The 19020-nt window shown below is 43.7% G+C and overlaps 1 protein-coding gene across 1 annotated transcript in view; it reads left to right on the top strand.

The window, feature by feature from the left end:
- Positions 1-19020, top strand: part of MEGF6 (multiple EGF like domains 6) — a 248213-nt gene that overhangs the window by 172057 nt on the left and 57136 nt on the right. Inside the window, exon 6 of the mRNA XM_065421373.1 lies at positions 647-769. Coding sequence (XP_065277445.1) covers positions 647-769 — 123 coding nt within the window. The remainder of the gene's footprint in view (positions 1-646; positions 770-19020) is intronic.

Below are 19020 nucleotides of genomic sequence, written 5' to 3'. Positions count from 1 at the left end.
ATTTTGGCCTGAATGGCCTGAATGGTTAAACCTGATGATATGGCACTCTCCCCTCCTGCCCTTCATCCATTCCTCAGCTCTGGAGTCAGCAAACAGCCAGGAGAAATGCTAAGGTTTCTATAAAAACAACAAGGAGTCCGGTGGCACCTTAAAGACTAACCGATTTATTCGGGCATAAGCTTTTGTGGGTAAAAACCTCACTTCTTCAGAACAGAGTCCTCCCTTCTCTGTATGGACACTAAAGCTCAACTTTGCCAAAGCCTTCATGCAACATCTGATGCACACACACAAGTTATAGATTTGCCAATGTCAGCCTGACTTGCTTGTGTGCATGGGGTGTCATGCAGATAAGTCAAGCGTGCACAAGATGTGCATAAAATTTTGAAAATTTAGGCCATCATAAAAGTAGGGATTTGTCCATGTGATGTTGGCCAACATTCCCTCTCCCTCCGTGAGTTATCTGCATGGCTGCAGCTCACAGCCCAAGAGGTGTTGTATGTATATATTGTGGGAAACACTTTCATCCTGAAGCATACCAAAGAATGCGTATGAATATTAAATGTTATTATTATTGAGCTCTTCCATCCCAAATTTTTCCAAAGCACTTCTTACTTGCTAAGGTTTCTGTTCCTCTTCCCATCTGCAGATGTTGATGAGTGCCAAGTTCACAACGGGGGCTGCCAGCACAGATGTGTGAACACCCTGGGATCCTATTACTGTGAGTGCAAGCCAGGCTTTCGCCTGCACACTGATGGCAGGACCTGCCTTGGTAAGTTAAGGCTTTCGTTCTTTTCAGAGCATCTAATTCTCCTTTTTATTCCCCCCCCCATGCAGCATTGCATGGAACACAAACATGGTTTCCTTCTGCCCACCCCTCTTGCTTCCATTGTCCATGCAAGGCAGTGACATGTTGAGAGGACAGAAATCAATTGCTGATTTCTTACAGTGTTTGTTTCTGCTTCTGGTCCAGTGGCTACGAGGCATGACATTTTCAAAACCAACCAACCCAAAAAATTTACCATTTTGAATCTCAAACCACCCCGCTCCCCAAACATCAAGGTTTCTTGTTAAGTTAATTTGGGTAAAAGGTTCAGGTTAGTCCTTATTTTATCTGAAATGATTTGCCCATTGCTTCATGGAATGCACTGTTGTTGCCGAGATGTATCGAATGAGGCTAATATGCACGATGGTGTGGTTTTCGTTAATGCTGTCATTGTGGCCCTAACCAACCTCAGAACCAACAAGATTAGCTCCATGTGTGCCCTGCTTGGGTTTGAGGCTGACCTCAGTCATTACGTACAGTAATCTGTTCTGAAGGATGTCTAATCCAAAACCAAATATTAGTGAACACTCTAAAGATGTGGGAGCCAAGTCAGGTGCAGTGAGAAGGCGTTTGTGAGTTGCAGGCCCATTCGTGCTTGGGATGCTGATGAATCCAGCTGGCAGTGGAGAAAGCGTTTTAGAGAAAGGAAAAAGAAACCTGTTGTACTCAGGCAGAGCCATGATCTGTGAAGCAGTATTTCATAAGAGGTTCAGTGCGATGATGGTATCTTACACTGACTACATATTGCACCTTTTGCTCGCTAGAAATGAACATAGAATCACAGAATATCAGGGTTAGGTTGGTTAATATCAGGGACCTCAGGAGGTCATCTAGTCCAACCCCCTGCTCAAAGCAGGACCAATCCCCAGACAGATTTTTGCCCCAGATCCCTAAATGGCCCCCTTAAGGATTGAACTCACAACCCTGGGTTTAGCAGGCCAATGCTCAAACCACTGAGCTATCCCCTCCCCTTATATCTGTCTACTAACACTATTCCAAGCCTTTCCACGAGGCTCTCAAAGCCTCACATCTTTCCCACTTATTAGCCAGACATTGCTGATGTCAAGGAACCACCTGCTGGGACAAGAAAGGGTTTGATCCCCATGGCTCATTCAGTCTTTGGCCTCTGTGCTGAGTGCCCGTAGGGTGCCAGTTCATGCAGACAGTTATCCGCTAGGAATTAGACCCACAGATCAGACATTAGATGGCAACGACTTTGGTCACTTCCAACAAGGGCCCTGAACTGATGACAGGGAGGGGACTGTCTCGTTGCTGTACCACGTATAGACAAGCTGACCTTCCTGCATTCTGCGTGTGTTATGAATGTTTTGAAGGTGGAGTTCATAGCACGCATCAGTGTATTTAGTAGCTAACGGGAGGTAGCCTATGACCAAAAAGCCTTCTAAAGTAGGAATTTTGAAAAGTGAAAAAGGGACTAGTCATATTTTGAAAAAAGCAAATCTCCCTTGAGTGGGTGAATACATTTTTTAAACTAGTAACAAATTAATTATACAGCAGCACATCAAAGAAGAGCCATCCTTGATTTAGGGTCTTAATTTTCTCTCTTGATATTATCAAGTTAGCATATGTGGAAAATGTTGGCGCTTTTGTGCTCCCTGTTATGGCAAGTTTTCCTGAGCCAAGAATTAATGAGTTCTTGGCAAGGAGGAGTAAGTTCCTGGACACGAGGGGATAGTGTTGTGCCAAGGAAACAATCTGAGGTGCCTTTCTCCATTCACGGGTGAGGCTTTGGGGCTGCATTTGATTTATATCCCATCTTTTGGGGAAATTATAGGATGAAATCCTGCAGTTCTGACGGTCACAGACAAAGCTCCCACTGAAGTCAATGAGAGCTTTCCCTGCTTAAGGATGAAGTCTGGTTTGCAGGATTTGGCTCAGATTATCTGCACACATAGGACCAATTAAACAATATTTTTTATCAGAGAGATGAGAGTTAGTGGAAAGGGTGAAAGTTTAACTGAATATGTTTAATATACAGCTGCTGAGGTTCTTATTGGTTTCATATCTGATGTGATCTAAAAAAGCGATGGGAGAACCTCAAAGAGTTTGGAGGTTCTACTCTTTGCTGAATATCTCGGGAGTACAAAACTGGGTTGGCGATGTCACCAGAATAGTCTTTCTAGTGAGACTTCAGATACTTCCTTCAGTTTGGAAATTTTGCAAAAACAACCTGCCTTGTGGTAATCTGGCTCTTCCGCTTCCAGACACAGCCCAGACCCAGAAAGTGTGGAGGTTCAACATTCAGGAGGGCTGTCAAATGAACAAGCACAACATTCACTTTGTTTTGATTCTCTTTGCGAATGGGAAAATTAGTTGCTTTTGGATCCTTTTCCCTTGCTAGTTCCTGACGTGTGGCAGTGAGGCCAGCCAGCATATTTCTTAGCAGCAGCAGCAGGTCTCTCGAGTTCTGGTGCCTGCTGTTGTTTGGAAGAGAAAAGAAAACTTCTTCATAAAATTACAATTGATCTAAAAGCAGAAACATCTGTTGGAATTTTGTGTTGCTCTTCAAGAAAAATAAGACTTTTTATTGCATCCTACAATCAGCCTTTATCAGCCAGCTATAGTAAATAGGGAAAGAAGTTAGCACAAGAAGTGTTTCTAACATATTCTATACTGCATCCCTAGTTTATTCTGAATTGATTTATACTTTTTAAAATTGAGTACCCATTTTTGGGTCAGATAGAACTAGTTGGGTCTTTTCTTTCTTTCCTCCCAATCTTTTCCTTTTCTTAGTTTGTCTCTAGGATTTAATCAAAGAAAGACAAGCCTCTGATTAAGACCCCAGAGAACAGGGTGCATTTTTAGTTGCATATAACATGCATGTACTCGTGGAATACATCAAAAGTTGCTATCCATATTCTGGAATTAATTGTGTGTTTTGTTAGAAGACTGGAGTTACAGCATTAAATTTACAGTAGGATGAAAGGCGACAGAGAAATAGGGAGTTTCATAGTTCTCGCTAAATCTTTTCCAAAATGTTCTAGACATTTTGTGAAACATTTGTAGAGATTTTTAAAGAGTTCTTCAAAAGTCAAAGAAACTTTTCTCCTTCCCTAATGCTCTGAAATCTTTAAAAGGTGCCATGTATTTGGCTTCAGTAATCCAATCCAATTCCTAGTTCAATATGGTTTTCAAACCTAGATCCCAGCTGTTGGTGCTGGGTTTTCTTGCATCCCTGGTTTTTGCATTTCAGAGCACACTTTGCAGTAAACAGGATATATTACTCCCAACTGGGCATAAACTACACATAGGACTTCTCTTCTATGGACTGTTAACATGAGCAGAATGGTGCCCAGTCAGGGACTAAGAGTTGAGTCCACATTCTCAGTGAATTAAAAAAAATCTGGGGTGATCTGTTAGAAATGCAAATGGCCCCAAGACTGCACCCCATGTAATTCTGCCATTCTTTTATTTTATAGGAGACTTTATCCATGTAGCTGTAATTTAAATGCAGAGAGCTTGAGTTCCCTGCATGTGCACAGCACTCAGGGGTTTCCCCTGCTAGACATAAAGCTCTCCCCGTGTCATATATCGCCACTAAAGAGGCAGAGGGGGAGAGAATCAACATCCTGGAAACACAAAAGGCCACATTTTTAAGGGCAGTAAAGGGGTTGGGCTTTTCTGGTGGACCCCAGTTTTTATTGATGCCTGGGTTTTTTGAGTACTTCCCCCTGCCAGAGATCAACTTTCATTTCCAGGGATAGGGGAAGGAGGGTCAGCACTGAAGGTCAGCCTGCTGCTAGCTCAGGAATGCACTAGGAATGAGGAGACAGGGTTTTAAACAGAAGATGTAAAGGTTTGTATTGAGGAGTTTTCTGAGATAATTAATCTTATTATAAAATAGTCTTTCCCTGAAGAAGGGAAGCGTGCAGCGCCTTTGCTCCGGAGGGGTAATGGAGTCGTCAAACCACGTGAAGAATGGCTCCTTATTCAGCGCTTGAATCTGAGAAACCCACTGCAGTTGTATTCAGGCACACTCTTGTCCCAGCAGCTACAAAGAACCATGTTTAGAACAATGGCAACATGCTGGATCTGCAGCACTGGAATCTAGCAGTGGAACTGTGCTGTGAAATAAATTCCCCATCTACCTTTTCCTCTGAGAGTCCAGTCATGCAGCCACTTGGCTGCTGCAGATCCAGGCATCACCTTCTGAGCATATGTAGTATTTCAGACCTGATAGCTGGCGTTTGGTTGGTTTCCAGGCCAGTTTCTTCTAACAGTTCTCCCCTTGGCGCCCCCTGCTGGCTGTTGAGCTCAGCCTTGAGGTTGGTGTCAGCCTTCTTGCTCTTGCTGCTGCTGTTTTGAATTCACTTTTCCTGCGGGATGCTGTTTATTTGCCATTTTTGCAAATTCTTTGAGTGAATATTTGCATAAGTGGAACAAATTCGTGGGTGTAGGGGATTCTGAGACTTGTCAGGCCAAAGACTGCTAAAAAATTAATGTCTAAGAGAGAGAGTGTGTGTGTGTGCCAGTCACGACTGATGTGGCCAACCCCAAATCAAACCATAAATCTTTTATGCCACGCTGCACCGTTACATATATCCCACGTACAACATTTATTAACTTACTCTTCCTCCCAGGCTACCCATCGTATCCACAACTGTGCACCCCAAAACCCCACCCCCAAATGTACTGACCACATCATGATATTTCTAACATTGTCAGGGAGGAATCCATTTAAATTGGCAGTTCATGGAGTGTCATGTTGCAAGGGACAAATCCAATGGCAAAGGGATGGCAGACAGAGACAAGAAGCCAGTGTCTCCCAGTCCATTGCTGTAACCACTTGAACCAATAACCATCCATTTGTATGTATATGCTGCGGTTACATGTGTAAAAGTACAATTTGTTACCTGAAGGATTTAATTTCCTTTCTGTGGCCTAAAGTGTTGCTGTTTCTTCTAACTCATTGAACAAAGAATACTATAGAGTGAAAAGCGAACCCTCCCATTTGGAAGCATTAACTTCTCAGTCACAAAGGCCCCCAAAATCAAAGGAAAAGATATGAGGGATGATCATCATTAACTGAAACGTTCAGTTAACTAAAATGGATTTTCCATGAACCTTCTTGCTTTCCTTCTATAAGGAAACTTTACTACTTGTATGGAACATCTATGCAAAAAAATTCCAGTGGGAATCCAATCAGGCCTATGCAGGCTGCAAAACTGCTCTGCATTAAACTTCCCAGGAGGGATTAGCAGTAAGATGCATGGTACTGGAGCTCATCTACCAGAATTAAGGTGTCCCCATCCATTAAACCTTACCTCCCATTATGGGAGGTATTGGGGTAGCTTCTAAGATCTCTGGAGCTCAGGGCTGGCAGGACCTGACATTATTCCAGCATGCCTGCACCTCTGTGACAAAGTACATCTAGAATATGACCTATAATATGAATAGAGAGCTTGTAGAAACTCCACACTATATAATTAATAAATTAATGTTTCTAAAAAATACCACCACCAGAACAGCTATAAAGATACAGCATTCCCATTTTAGGATTGATGATTTTTGTTCTTGCACATTTTCCTGATAGAAGAAATTATAATGAGTGTATTGTACCTCTGTAATAGGATCAAAGTTGACAATATGGGAGTTTTTCAAAGTTCAGAATGGAATAGAGGAGTCGGGTTTATTTCCATGCGCAGTAAATGGGGTTGTGTTTGTGACTCTGCCTTCCCTTCACTCCTAGGCATCCGTTTGGCTCCTGCCATGAATGCTCATGCCAAATGAGTGTCTCTATTCCTATGCTTGTTGCTTGGTGGATGGTTTCTACCCCATCAACTTTGTGTTGTGGTTCTCTTGGTACCAGTAGCTGTATCCTATCCAGTTGCTGATGGCACTTTAATAGACACGAACAGCCGCTGAACTGCAGTGTTGAGAGGTGTTTTGAGTTTGCAGAAGTCACTTAAACATACAGTAGTTCATGCCTTCAATTAAAAAAACCAACCCACATTAAGTACCCCGCATTGTGAACATGAGGTGGTCATGGAGCACTCTTTCTCCCAAGATTTATTCATCAGGCAAAGTATGTTCCAGGGAACTGTGCAGAGGCTTTCTGTTCCTTCACCGCATTCCGATACCTAGACTGATAACACAGTGAAGTCTGGAAAATGCAAGCAATCAAGCCAGTATTCACTCAGTGGGTCACTTTGCAATAATCCCTGGTCCTTGAACGTGTGCCTGCTTTCTGTGGTGTTTTCACAAGTACATGAAAGTGGTTCACTCCGCCAGTGCTCAGTCTAGATAAATATTTACCCTGCAAAGTCAGAGGCTTTGCTATGACTTGATCTTTGCAATCACATGGTTTTTATTAAAACAACATTCTTGACAAGTATTACAGGGCTGGCTCTTTGAGGGCTGTAGGAAAGTGTGTAGTCTACAGCAGAACAGACCTGAGGCCTCACTTAACAATAACCTTAATTTATTCTTTAGTTTTCTTCTTTAACAAATTCTTCCCCAGTTCTAGCGCCATATGGGAAGAGAAAATTTCTCCTGCATAAGTGAAAGTCTGCAAGGCCAGGTGTGCCTGAAGGTAGAGGAACTATGTGACTGAGTGAAAGAGATGAGAATAAAGACCAAATTAAGTGATACACTTTTGCAGGGGCGGCTCCAGGCACCAGCGCAGCAAGCGCGTGCCTGGGGCGGCAAGCCGTGGGGGGCGGCCTGCCGGTCGCTGTGGGGGCGGCAGTCAGGCAGCCTTCGACGGCATGCCTGCAGGAGGTCCGCCGGTCCCACAGCTTCGGCGGCAATTCGGCGGCGGGTATGCCGAAGGCGCGGGACCGGCGGACCTCCCGCAGGCATGCTGCCGAAGGCTGCCTGACTGCCGTGCTTGGGGCAGCAAAATACATAGAGCCGCCCCTGTACTTTTGGTCACATATGCTGGATCCTTTCCAGTGGCAGGCAAACGTCATGATTTGGAAGCTGGTTCAGAGCTGCACCCCAAGATCGGATGCTTATGTGTGGACACACATTTAAAGAAGGGTACAGCAAGTTACATGTGTAGATGCAGTTAGGAAATTGAGCATCTAACTGGTGAGGGAATGTTTTCTAGTTGTTGTATTAGTTGCTGCCTGCCAAGACATTCAGTGTCCTGTATAACAATAACCACAGTTAAAACCTTTTGTAATGAACTGCTTACTATATGTGGGTATGTTGTCTGTACCGCTGCACTCTGCTGGATGGAATCAGAACTTTTCAGCTGTGTGCCATAGACCTTGTATTGCCTAGCTGCTGAAGGAAGTTCTCCCATAGTTCAGATATGTAAGAGCTTGTGCTTTTGGAGCAGGAAGATCTGGGTTGCATCGCAGTGACGTTCTGAATGACCTGGGCCCAGTAGTGTTGTACTAATCCAGGCAAAACTCCCCTTGAGTTCATGGGATTTTTATCTGTGCAGAGTAAGCAGGATCAGGTCACTTCTTGGTGTGCATGGGCTGCATTTCAGTGTGGGATATCTTTCAGTTGCAGCACAGAAAAGTCTCAGTGCAACTAATGCACAAAATTCCTGCAGTTATAGAAAATGGATCGTAATGAAACAAAGAATGAATAATAAATGCAATGGACTCCCTCATATTCCATTCTGCTGAAGGAAACCTGGAACATATATTGGTTCCTAATGGAGCTCTGAGCCGAGGTACCCAGGAGTCTTGCAGTCCAGAGCCACTGTCAAGCATGGATATTAACTTTAGGAAGCTGTTGGCAATACTGTGAGCAGAAATGCAGTGCCAGAAAGTATTTTGGAGACAGAAAGGGTATCTTGCTATGAAGTTTCTAGTTAAAATATGTCAACCCATGAATCCAATTCTCTGAATGTTTTCCTATCACCGCAAAACCCACAAAGCTGTTGATTCATCAACGGTACTGACTAAAGCACATCCTGTCTCCAAACCCCCCCCCCCCCCAGAGAAGGCTGGTTTGCTGTTAACTCTGAAGGTTCAAAACCTCTTGCAGAGCTCACACCACAAATAGGGTAGCACAGGGAGAGGATGAATACTTCCAGCTCATTGTTTGGGTTACTATTACATGTTTGTGATGGATATTCCTATCCCCTCTCATGATATGCAGGAACTAGAAACCAGGTGAAACATTTAGCTGCTTTCTTTCCCATGCCTCCTGTAGCTGTTCACACCTGTGTACGCTGCACAAGTATAAATGATGAGGCAAGTTGCAAAGCAGAGGAGAATCAGGTCTTTTAGGTTTCTGAAACATGTAAAATGTATTGAAAAGATTTTACAAAGGAAATAACGTAATGAGATGCCCAGCGATTTAATATGTATAGCTGTGTAAGTAACACAGTTACACCTGTTACATTTAAAATGTATATTTTGCCCCTTTTAGCATCTTTCCTCCAAGGTTCTCTAAACACTTCAAAATTCTGCCTCTCAGCACAACCTCTTATTAAACCTATTTTACTGATGGGTAAATTGCCCACAGGGAGGGTAAATGAATTAATTTGTGTCACAGTGAGACAGTAGCAGAGTCAATAGCACCCAGGCCTCCTGGCTCTCACTCCCCTGCTCCACCAGGCATACTCCCTCCCCTAGAAAAATGCTGCTAACTCCCACTCTCTCCATATACACTGGACAAAGGGGCCCTAAAGGCTCCAGATACGGCCTGGGGACAATTCCCCTGGTGCGGGAAGCAAGGGAAAGAAAGCCACAGGGTGTCTTCCGAAGGCCCCTTTACAAGCCCTGGCTCAGGTGCTGTGCTAAAGTGAGGGTGAGAGTGGCAGTGCTGTGGAGATTCTGTGCCACACTGCTGCCCATAAGCAGACACAGTCAGCCCTGGACGGCTGCCTAACTTCTGCCAGGGTCGCTCGAGGCCATGGAACACCCCAGAATTGGGAGGGTGCAAAAGTTGTTAAACCCACCTCCCCCCCCCCCCACACACACACACACTTTCCTGGGGCTGTGATGTGTGTGTGTGCTGCTTAGAACAGCACGGGAAAGCGCAGAGTCTCACCCTGGCCTACAACTCATTGTGTGATCTGTACCAAGGCTGCAAGAAATTCTTGAACGTTGTGCACATTTTCTGCTGCTGAAATATGACAGCCCAGCGTGACGCGGCTTCAGTACAGAAGGAAGGGAGAACAAACGGGGCGATTTCTACTCAAGGAAAGAACATCGCCACACTATCCTGAAATTACCTCCTGTCCCGGGCTCAGAAATGGATGGGAAGAGGGGGATGGCAAACATCTTTCAGTCCTTTTATACTGTTTCAGAGCGTTTCTCTTTTTTTCTTCTTTTTTTTTTTTGGACTCCATTGCAAAACGAGGGATTTACTTTGAGCCAATTGCTTTCTTTGGCCTGGGAAGCAGAGATGGTCCTTATTAGCACACAGCGTGTTTCTGGAGATTGTTGGAACTTAGATTACACAATATATCCCTATTTATATCATTAAGAGTATGTTAGATGAAGAAATATCAAGTATACCAGGGATTTATTTGATTGGATGGAAGGACTGTGTTTTGATGTTTCGTGTGTTGCTGAAGTTGCACACACAGTGCATGCGCTGCCATTGCCTAGAGCTTTGTTTTCAATCCCGTGTGTTGTGTGGCCAACTTAGACAGATGTGCTTGAAAATTTAACCCTGACTCTGCACAGTGGTGTTGACCACTTAGGGATTTCTTGGAGTTGAAGGTTTTGTATTCAGCGTTAGGGGGTGAACCCCCATACTGACAACTTTGATTGGCTGCATTTGTGTTTTAAGAATTTTCCTGTTACTTTTGATGGCAAGTCAGCTGGACTTGAAAGCAAAATAGTGCCTAAGCGAGAGAGAACTGAGAGCAGGGGATATTGAGTCAAGGCCACAGATTCTGTTTCTGCCTCGGCCACCAACTTGCTAAGGTATGTGACATTAGGCGTCGATTCAGCAAAGAACTTCATGGCACTCCCTTGTGGCCTCAGTAACTCCCCACAAGGTTTCCAAGTACAAGTAGCCTGTTGCAAGGTTAATTAATTGCAGAAGTCCCACAACCATAGTCTGGAATTCCCCAAGACAATCCCAACAGTACATGGAAGCTTTCAAGTCTCAGTAAACCATCAGCACACCAGGTACTGCCATGGCATCTCTTACCATGCTCAGGTGCTCTGGTGCAGCTCTCGTGTCTTGCTTTAGATTTTGGCATCTCTTTAGACTGTCAGGTATGGGCCTGTCATCTCTCACCATGCCTCACTCCAGCCCTTCTAGGAGGGGTGCTTCTCCTCCCGTTTTCAGTCTCGGGTCAGGTTCTCGCTCTTGCCCAGAGACATCATTGGGCTTGTGACGGGTTGGATCACAGAACCCCCTTGGGAGCTGCCACCCAATGTACCAAGACTACTACTGCTCCTGTTTTCCCTGCCAGCTCAGGACTCCAGCACCCTGTCTTGCTGAATTAGACACTCCAGTCTGCTCCAACACAGACCCAGGGTCTGAATCACTTGCCCCAAAGCTGCAAGTTTACCTGAAAACAGCTTACAGTAGTGTGCTTGTCTTGAGCACTCAGATGCTCAACTCCCAATGGGGTCTAAACCCAAATAAATCCGTTTTACCCTGCATAAAGCTTATGCAGGGCAAACTCATAGATTGTTCGCCCTCTATAACACTGATAGAGAGGTATGCACAGTTGTTTGCTCCCCCAGGTATCAATACATACTCTGAGTAAATTACTAAATAAAAAGTGATTTTATTAAATACAAAAAATAGGATTTAAGTGGTTCAAAGTAGTAACAGACAGAACAAAGTAAGTCACCAAGCAAAATAAAATAAAATGCGCAAATCCATGCCTAATCAAACTGAATACAGATAATCTCACCCTCAGAGATGCTTCAGTAAGTTTTTTCTCAGACTGGACACCTTCCAGGCCTGGGCACAATTCTTTCCCCTGGTACAGATCTTGTTGCAGCTCAGGTGATAGCTAGGGGATTCTTCATGATGGCTCCTCTCCTCCTCTGTTCTCTTCCACCCCTTTATATATCTTTTGCATAAGGCGGGAACCCTTTGTCCCTCTGGGTTTCCACCCCCCCTCACTGGGAAAGCACCAGGTTAAAGATGTAAAAACGAACAGGAGTACTTGTGGCACCTTAGAGACTAACAAATTTATTAGAGCATAAGCTTTCGTGGGCTACAACCCACTTCTTCGGATGCATATGCATCCACATCCGAAGAAGTGGGTTGTAGCCCACGAAAGCTTATGCTCTAATAAATTTGTTAGTCTCTAAGGTGCCACAAGTACTCCTGTTCGTTTTTACAGACACAGACTAACACGGCTGCTACTCTGAAACAGGTTAAAGATGGATTCCAGTTCAGGTGACATGATCACATGTCACTGCAAGACTTCATTACTTACTTGCCAGCACACACCCATACAGGAAGACTCACAGGTAAACACAGCCATCTGCAGACAATGGGAGTCATCAAGATTCCAAACCATCCTTAATGGCCCACACTTTACATAATTACAATAGGCCCTCAGAGTTACATTTTATATTTCTAGTTTTAGATACAAGAGTGGTACATTTATACAAATCAGATGATCATACTCAGTAGATTATGAGCTTTGTAATGATACCTTACAAGAGACCTTTTGCATGAAGCATATCCCAGTTGGATTATATTCACTTATTATCATGTTTTTATAAAACCATGTAGACTGCACAACGTCACAGGGCTCACCCCTCTATCATTTCCCAGCCTCCAGCTCTGTCTGGTCCTCCTGTCTGGCTCAGAGGGCCAGCAAACATCTCCCTCTGCTGCTCTCAGCCCTCTCTGGCCATGGCTGTCCAGCCTGGGGAAGTTTGTAGGTGACCCCTGCACACTGCCTTTCTGCCTTCTGCTTTCACCAGCTTGATCTCTGGATCCACAGCCCAACTAGGGAACTCTCACCGCTCCCTCCTTCAGTGGCCTCCTCTCCCTGCAGCTATCAGCCCAGCTTTGCTCTTCTCCTGAGCTCTCTGCTTCTCTAGAGCCCTTGGCTTTTCTGTCTCCCTCTCAGGACTCTGAATTGTCACATGCCTTTGGGCTGTTCCTCATTTATAACTCCCTAGAGGTAGACCTGCCCTGCTTATTGCACCAAACTAGGTTGCACCTGGATTGGAACAGGAGAGCTGAGCCTGATTGCATTTAAGGGGCCAGCTACCCTGTTACAATGTGCTTAACTTTAGGCATATAAATTAAGCACTTGCTTAAGTGCTTTGTTGAATCAAAGCTGAATCAGGGTTGGTAAATGGGATACAGAGCTGTCTAAGCAGGTAATCTAGAGAGTGAATGAATGGGAGTGGATGTTTCACTTCCCCCTCTATGTTCTGAAATTGGTCCCTGGGAGATAGCGAAGAGTGACCTTCAAGGGAGACGTTTCAGAGTAGCAGCCATGTTAGTCTGTATCAGCAAAAAGAACAGGAGTACTTGTGGCACCTTAGAGATGTACGTCTGACAGCTTCTATTGGCATCTGCGCTTCCAAGACTGCAGGAGAACTGCTGCCTGTAACCCCAAGGGCTTGGGTTGACTTTCAGCTGCAGTAAGGAGTCAGATGCATGCATTTGCCAAGCCTGAGCCTGAAGTGTGCTGCTTTGCCAGTTGGTTCAGTCTATTCTATTATCAGACTAGACATGGCTTTCCGTGTGCGGCAAACACTGGCACTGTCCGTGCTGTATCTGTTTCGGGGTCAGCTGAGGACCTCGGACTCTAGGGCTGTCAGCCCAGAACCTTTCCCAACCACAAAACTCACTTTCAAAGCAGAGAGGATGGAAGTAGTTCGGTCTCTTTTCAAGCTGTGAAATATCATCTGTGGAAAATCTGTCGAGTTTTTCTCACACAAATCCACATGATACACAATATGACACTGGGTTTGGCAGCGTTGTCACGGAAAGGGTCAGCTAGGAAAAGCATCTGGGAATGGAAATTTGTTTTAGTGTGGCTTTGTAAAGAAAGGGATTACTAATTCAAATAAGACCAATAATGAGTCTTAGCCTTCACTCACTGCTCTGTGAGACAGCATCCTAAGGAGGCCCAGGACTAAATGGCCCTTCCTTTAAGAAGAAGAAAAAAGAGGAAGCTGTTTACTCTTTAGTTCTTGCCATTCCCTGTGCTTAAATTAAACCAGTCTGCTTCTTTTCCTAGCATATCTTAGTGCTGGCATCCGAGAGCACTGCTGCTATTCAGTGTAATGTGAGTGGTATATATTAAAAGCCATATAATGTTATTGCTTTGATCCTTTCCACCATAAACTACTTTGTGCTGAATAGCCAGTGATGCCAACCACCACTGTCTTGTCCATATGCCTCTTGCCAGAGAATGACGCCTGGCTCCTATTACTTGTACTGGGCTGGAAAGTACCCGGCATGGTTAACGCAAATAGAACACTAGGGTTCCTTAGTCAGCATGTCCACTGTCAGCATGTATGAGGTTCAGATGGGATTATTAGTCTTTAACAATAAATTTGCTAACACAGTGTACTGCACTTTGGGGAGGTGGAGAGGAGAATGAGAGGAAATAAAATACCTGTAAGATCCCAACATTCCTGCTGCTTCACCTTTTGGCTTCTGTTTATTAGTTCTCCTCAAACATTTTGAGTTGGCTTTTGCAGTAAGGCGTCAAGGCACTTCACAGCCCATCGTCACACCATATTTGGTTCCAGTGCTGCTGAAAAGTCATGGCAAAGACATGGTAGCAGCGTTCCAAGGTCTTAGGGTGACCAGACAGCAAGTGTGAAAAATTGGGACAGGGGTGGGGGGTAATAGGAGCCTATATAAGAAAAAAACCCAAATATCAGGACAGTCCCTATAAAATCGGGACATCTGGTCACCCTACAAGGGCTTTCTTCTAAAAGACCTTTGTCAAGGAGGACTTGCTGGTCAGTCCCTTGGTAATGGGATGTATATCCTTTCACTAGTTGCTTGTGTCCAACCCAGCTTTATCGTGACGGATAGTCATTGCCATCTGACAGTGCTTGGATGGTGTACATGTGATATGCTGGAAGTTTCACTCTGCCTCATTACGGAGGATTGTCCCCATCACAAAAATCCACGATTACAATTGCTAGCACGTGGCATCTGGTTGGTATGTCTCCGTGGAAAGGCGAGGGACTAAATGGACGTGGGAGATTAAACCTGGTTTTGTTAGTTGTAGAAGTGGTCCTTTCAAATCTGCTTTGGGAAGCCTGCCCATGCTGTTGCTGCTGTGTGTCTGTCTTCGAGGACTTCCCTCTCCTGGGCTGGCAGTACAGCATGATGTCTTTTTTGATTTGAAAGCCAACGAGAACTTTGACTTTAGGTTTTAAATCTTTAAAAATCTGGTGTATAGCATTGATGGGTCACGAAGGCAACTTAGACCCCAGACTCTAATGAATAGTTTCATACTGTGAGCTTATTTTGGACTTAAGATGTGTTGGATTTTAAACTTTGGCCTTGTGTTTCTCCCATATGGAGAAATGTACTGGCTGAGTTTAGCATTATTTTAATAATTTTTAAAAAAAACCCAGATCTATAACTGCATTATTTATAGAGATTTTGAATATGTTTTTATTAAATATTTTAATATACCAGAACATTTAAAATGGCTACCACCCAGCTCTGTTATAACTCAAGTAATGTAACTATAATTTTTCAGTAATGCCAACTACTTTTATTGTCTCTGTCAAAGTAGAACAAATAAAAAAAAAATCAGGAAAATTAACCCAGGCTTATATTCTTGCTCCAGTGTCGTGCAGCATTCTGCAACATTTTTGACCCAGTTAAGTTAGTTTTATTCCCAAAAATGTTGTTTAGTTAATCAGAGACTCATGTTTGCCTTGATGCAAATGGAAGTTCAAACTGTTCTGTATCAGAGAGGTCCTGAGCTCTGGTTTGAACAGATTCGGTTTGGAGAATTGTTTGTAGAAAAATCAGAACATTTTTGTGGTTTTTCCATGTGTATCCTGGATCAAATGTCTGCACAGTGAATAATATTGGGGTTTCGCTTACATTCTGGTAAAAATATACTGGTTTAATCAAATAGCTTTCAGTATTTCATCAGTCTACTTTGCTACAGTAGAAACTGTTTGTTAAAAAGGTCCAGGTTAAATGGATTTAATTAGGAGGGAAAATGAAAGGCATTGAACAAGCCTGAGAGGTCTGTTTCCTTACTGTAAACATCCAACCTCAGAGGTCATTTTTCATAGCTGAGCTAAAGAGCTGTACTGTATTTGACTTACAAGTTATAAACGCCAAGAGTTGTCATTTGATATAACTTCTTAGCCTTTTTTTTCTGGCCATAGTCCTCTAACCTTCTTTCCAGCTGTTCATAACCCTTTCTATAGGAGAAGGTCTTTGTGTTTCAAAGTGAGCTATAAATAACAAATGAAAAATCAATTTACAACTGCAATATGCGCTGAATTCCCCCACTGCCGAGGCCAAGGGAGGCATTATAGCACTCCTACCCCAGTCCGACGAGGGAGGCGTCCTGCAACACCCCAGCTCAGGCTAAGAGGGGCACTCGGCATACCTTCTAAGGAGGTATAGAGCAGGGGTTCTCAACCTTTTTCTTTCTAAGCCCCCCCCCAACAGGCTATAAAAAGTCCACGGCCCACCTGTGTCACAACAACTGTTTTTCTGCCTATAAAAGCCAGGGCTGGCATTAGGGGTAGCAAGCAGGGCAATTGCCTGGGGCCCCTTGCTACAGGGCCCCCCCGCAAAGCTGCATTTCTTAGGGTTCAGCTTCAGCCCCGAATGGTGGGGCTCAGAGCCCTGGGTTTCAACCCCATGCGAGGGGCTTTGGCTTTCTGCCCTGGGCCGCAGCGAGTCTAATGCTGGCCCTGCTTGGTGGACCCCCAGAAACCTGCTTGTGGCCCCCCAGGGGCCCCCGGACCCTGGTTGAGAACCACTGGTGTAGAGCACCCAAAGGCAAGTAAATGAGGTATTCAGTATCCCCAGCCTAATAAGGGCAAGACAAACTTTCTGAACTTCCCAAAGGTTCAGTTCACTTGGAGTCCTGGCCAGAATTTGAGTCCCACTCCATTCACGGGTTAGTCATGTGTTTGTTTTTCTGTGCACCACCAAGGGGATAGAGAGGCTTCAGTAATTCATGTTTATAAAGCCCTTTGAGATCCCGGGATAAATAGAGCTGGGGATTCTAAGTGCTATTGTTGCTGCATGTTGTCCTATTGCAATTATATTGTAAAATAATAATATTTTAAAATGAGTGAGCTGGAACTTTGCAGTGTCTGCCAGAGAAGCATATGTTTTTACAGAAGAGAACTTTAGAGGAACATAGGGATCCCATGAAAAACAGGCAGAGTTTTATTGGCTTTAGCTTTCCAGGGTTGACTGATTAGCGATACTTTGGAGGTTGCTCAAGTTGTGATTGAGGTGGTTGTGAAGAGGTGTTTTTAGTTAGGGACTGTGGTTGTCCCCTCGTAAGATTCTTCCCTATTGGTACAGCAATTTCTTCTGCAAACTGATTGGTGGGAGCTCTTTCTGTGTTTCCATTATAGGTTGTATTTTTAGGACCAGCCACACACACACACACACACACACACACAAAACTCTAAAGTGTGATGTGTAATGCCCACACACACACACACACTTTTAATCTCTCCTGGGTGTGTAGTGACCAAAAGTCAGTGCGGTTGGATAGTTTTTTGGTGGCCTGTATGAAATGAGCAGTTATTACAGATTCAGTTATTACGGATAAGATGTTCACATATCCAATCAAACATTTGTTAGTATCCTTGTTCATCTCAGTGGAGAGGCTAAGGATTGAGTGGTAGGGGAGTGGCACTATATGTGAAAGAAAGCCTAGAGTCAAATATAGTAAAAATATTAAATAACTCAAACTATACCATAGAATCTCTAGGGATAGAAATTCCATGCTTGAATAATAAGAGTATGGCAGTAGGAATATACTGCCAACTACCTGACCAGGATGTTGACTGTGATTGTGAAATACTCAGGGAGATTTGAGAGACAACAACAGAAAACCCAATAATAATGGGGGATTTCAACTCTCCCCATACTGACTGGGTACATCACCTCAAGATGAGATGCAGAGATAAAATTTCTAGACACTATTAATGACAGCTTCTTGCAGCAGCTAATACTGGAACCCAAGAGGGTAGAAGCAATTCTTGATTTTGTCCTAAGTGGAGCACAGGGTCTGGTTCAAAAGGTAAATATAGCTGAACTGCTCAATAATAGTGACCATAATGTAATTAAATTTAATGTCCTTGGGGGGGGAGGAAGTGCCAAAGAAACCCACTATAGTAGCATTTAGCTTCAAAAAGGGGAACTACATAAAAATGTGGAAGCTAGTTAAAGAGAAATTAAAAAGAACAGTTACAAGAGTGAAATGCCTGCAAGCTGCATGAAAACTTTTTTAAAACACCATAATAGAGGCTAAAGTAAATGTATACCCCCAAATAAAAATAAACAATAAGAGAACCAAAAAATTGCCACCGTGGCTAAACAATAGAGTAAAAGAGACTGAGACAAAAAAGACGTCCTTTAAAAATTGGATGTAAAATAGAAACTCTGACCAGTCAAGTGCAAAAGTATAATTCGGCAGGCCAAAAAAGAATTGGAAGAACAACTAGCAAAAGACAAAAATTAACCGCAATTTTTTTTTAAGTACCTCAGGAGCAGGAAGCCTGCCAAACAGTGGGGCCCCTGGATGATTGAGGTACTAAAGGAGCACTAAGGAAGTCAAGGCCATTGTGCAGAAACTAAATGAATTCTTTGCATTAATCTTCACTGCAAAGGATGTGAGGAAGATTCCCACACCTGAGTCAGTCTTTTTAGGTGACAGATCTGAGGAACTGTCCCTGATTGAGGTGTCAGTAGAGGAGGATTTGGAACAAATCAATAAATTAAACAGTAATAAGTTACCAGGCCAGATTGTATTCACCCTTGAGTTCTGAAGGAACTCAGGTTACATAGCAGTTCTGCAATTTCATATCTATCACTTAAATTAGCCTCTGTACCAGAGGACTGGAAGATAACTAACGTAATGCCAATTTTTAGAAAAGGCTCCAGAAGTGATCCTGGCAATTACAGGCTAGTAAGCCTAATTTCAGTACCAGGCAAATTGGTTGAAAATATAGTAAAGGACAGAATGATCAGACATGTAGATGAACACAATATGTTGGGAAAGAGTCAACTCAGTTTTTGTGAAGGAAAATCATGTCTCACCAATCTATTAGAATTTTTTGTGGGGGGTCAGCATACGTGTG

This window comes from Emys orbicularis, chromosome 22 (assembly GCF_028017835.1).
Source record: "Emys orbicularis isolate rEmyOrb1 chromosome 22, rEmyOrb1.hap1, whole genome shotgun sequence".
NCBI lineage: Eukaryota > Metazoa > Chordata > Testudines > Emydidae > Emys > Emys orbicularis.
The sequence above is the reverse complement of the archived record's forward strand: the minus strand, read 5'-3'. Positions and strand labels throughout refer to the sequence as shown.